The 2,605-nt window shown below is 34.0% G+C and overlaps 1 protein-coding gene across 1 annotated transcript; it reads right to left on the bottom strand.

Annotated features, from left to right (window-relative positions):
- Nucleotides 1-430: 430 nt before the first annotated feature.
- LOC133031227 (uncharacterized) lies at nucleotides 431-2,077 on the bottom strand. Its single transcript, XM_061104680.1, has 2 exons — nucleotides 1,727-2,077; nucleotides 431-1,573 (listed from the first exon to the last, which is right to left on the bottom strand). The coding sequence occupies exons 1-2, from the start codon at nucleotides 2,075-2,077 to the stop codon at nucleotides 431-433; spliced, it is 1,494 nt and encodes a 497-aa protein (XP_060960663.1).
- Nucleotides 2,078-2,605: the final 528 nt, after the last annotated feature.

Below are 2,605 nucleotides of genomic sequence, written 5' to 3'. Positions count from 1 at the left end.
ATGTCCAAAGTTCACCAAAAATTTGCATAATAACCTATAATCTGAATTTTTCAGCATGTATAGTTCAAGAATGTCAAGACTCAACTAATCAAAACTTTTATTCATAGAAATAGTATGTGACATACCAATTATGTATGTATGCATAAGAGAGTGAACAAGAAGGATCAAAAGCAAGTCAATTAGCCAAACACTTCAAATTTCATTTTCTTTTCATCTAGTGTATCTTAATCTCATCAAAATAAGTAAAATTAATAAGAATGATATTACCGATTCCCAAATTTGTTAATTTGGGTTGTGTTCAAGAATTGACATGCTCTTTTTCTATGCTTTTTGAGACTTGTTGGTAATGTAGGAACTTGGCATTCTTCTTTAAGCATCAACACCCAAGAGCCAACTTTGGTTCCTCTTTATTGATACCTACAAAACAAACTTATATCTTTCTTTTTGGTACCCACATGACTTTGGGTCCTTTGATGTTAGTCTTTAAAACCTTTTGTATCCAAATAGCCTTACCAAAATAGCCATTCTTTTTCACATGGCAATAGGATTTAGTGTGACCATCTTGATTACAATAAGTGCAAATTAAGTTCAAATTACTAGATGACTTGACAAAGAAATTCTTAAGTAATTTTTGTTTCACACTAGTGTTATATCCTATACCACTTTTTGAAAAAGCACATTTTTGACTCCCAAGCATCATTTCAAAATTCTCTTTTCCTTTTGTAAAATTGTAAACCACCTTGTTTAAATCATCAATTTTAGCTTTCAAGTTTACAACATCTTTTTCAAATAAGGAACACTTTTTGCATTGGGTTTCAATCAAAAACTCATTTTCTTTTACTTTCAAAGCCTCAACTTCTTCAAGCAATAAACTTATTTTCTTTCTTTGAGTTGAGTTCTTAGCAAGCAATTTTTCAAAATCAACAAACAAATCATTAAAGGATTTTGATAATTCATCATAAGACATATCAAGTGCATCATCATCACTTTCACTTTCAAAATCACTTGAATGGTCAGGATTACTTACCTTATCATCAATGGCCATAAAGCAAGTGTTGGCTATCTCATGTTGTTCATCTTCGGAACTTTCTTTCTCGCTTTCACTCCAAGTAGCCACCATTGCCCTTCTTCTATTCCTCTTTCTCAAGGGACAATCCGTTTTCATATGACCGGGCTTTTTGCATTCATAGCAAGTAATTTGATCATCTTTTCTTGAGCTCTCCCTTGAGTTACTCCCTTTGTAAAATCTATTTGCATTCTTCTTGAACTTCAAAAACTTCTTAAATTTCTTTGTGAGTAGTGTTATATCCTCCATATCACTATCACCATGCTCACTAGCTTCACTATCATCATGTGAAGTGGATTTGAATGCAATGGTGTTCTTCTTCTTTTTATCGACTTCCTCTTCTTCTTGAGCATTCATGAAAATCTCATGATTCATGAGAGAACCAATGAGCTCTTCCAATGGTAGAGTTGAGAGGTCCTTGGCTTCTTGGATGGCAACTACTTTGCCTTGGTAGGCTTTGGTGAGACTTCTCAAAATCTTGGTGACCATATCTTTTTGTGTAAGTACCTTGCCAAGAGAGTTCAAACCATTAGTAATAGTTGTGAAACGAGTATACATGTTAGCAATGGTATCATGTTGTAACATCTTGAAATTTTCATATTGAGTAACTAAAAGTTGAATTTTAGTTTCTTTCATGGCACTAGTTCCTTGATGAGTTACTTCTAACATTTTCCACATATCATGAGCCGAGGAGGCTTGCTCAATATTTTTAAATATATCTCTATCTAATCCACATATTAAAGCATACTTAGCCTTAGCATTCTTAGACATCATCTTTTTATCATTTTCATTGTATGCATCATATTTCTTTACAGTTTCTACACCATCTACAACATGCATAGGAATGTAAGGACCATAACATACAATATGCCACAAATCATAATCAATGGATTGAAGATACGTTTCCATTCTAATTTTCCAATAAGGAAAGTCTACCCCATCAAAGAATGGTGCTCTACTTGTGCTTAAACCTTCTAGCATGTTATTGTGTGAATTACTTGGAAACGCCATGCTCTAGATTGTGAAATCTAATCAAATAATTTGAGCCCTTGCTCTGATACCAATTGTTAGCCCAAGATATGTTTCCAAGAGGGGGGGTGAATTGGAAATTTATACTAATTTCGGTAAATCAAAACTTTTAACACAAAATTAAGCAATTAGCCACTTAATCAAATAAAAGCAAGTAATATGGCAAGCAATATATTATGACAAATAATCAAACTTGTAAAATAAAGAGTTTAAGGATTAGAAGATGCAAACTCTCGATTTTTACAAGGTTCGGTAGAACTATGCCACCTACGTCCTTGGTCTTCAAAGCTATGGACCTAGCTTTGAGTTCCAATATCAAGCCAAGTTAACGGGCTTGACTAACCCTTACAACCGGGGAATTTTTCACCAAGGTTTTTCCCAAACCTCTCACAATAGTTTCCTTCCAAGGACTATCAACCTCGCCGGATTGTTGAAGTGCCAATCTCACTTTTCTCGGGTTGTTTACAAAATCGGTGTCAACCTCACCTACAACCGAGTTGTTTTTCTACC

The sequence above is a fragment of the Cannabis sativa genome, chromosome 9 (assembly GCF_029168945.1).
Source record: "Cannabis sativa cultivar Pink pepper isolate KNU-18-1 chromosome 9, ASM2916894v1, whole genome shotgun sequence".
NCBI classification, from domain to species: domain Eukaryota; kingdom Viridiplantae; phylum Streptophyta; class Magnoliopsida; order Rosales; family Cannabaceae; genus Cannabis; species Cannabis sativa.
The sequence above is the reverse complement of the archived record's forward strand: the minus strand, read 5'-3'. Positions and strand labels throughout refer to the sequence as shown.

Excerpts from the sequence above, each read along its gene's own strand:
- LOC133031227 (XM_061104680.1), bottom strand. The coding sequence starts at position 2,077 with ATGGCGTTTCCAAGTAATTCACACAATAACATGCTAGAAGGTTTAAGC. Across the intron at positions 1,574-1,726 it reads ATATGTGGAAAATGTTAGAA|GTACTTACACAAAAAGATAT; the intron begins GTAACTCATCAA and ends TCTCTTGGCAAG.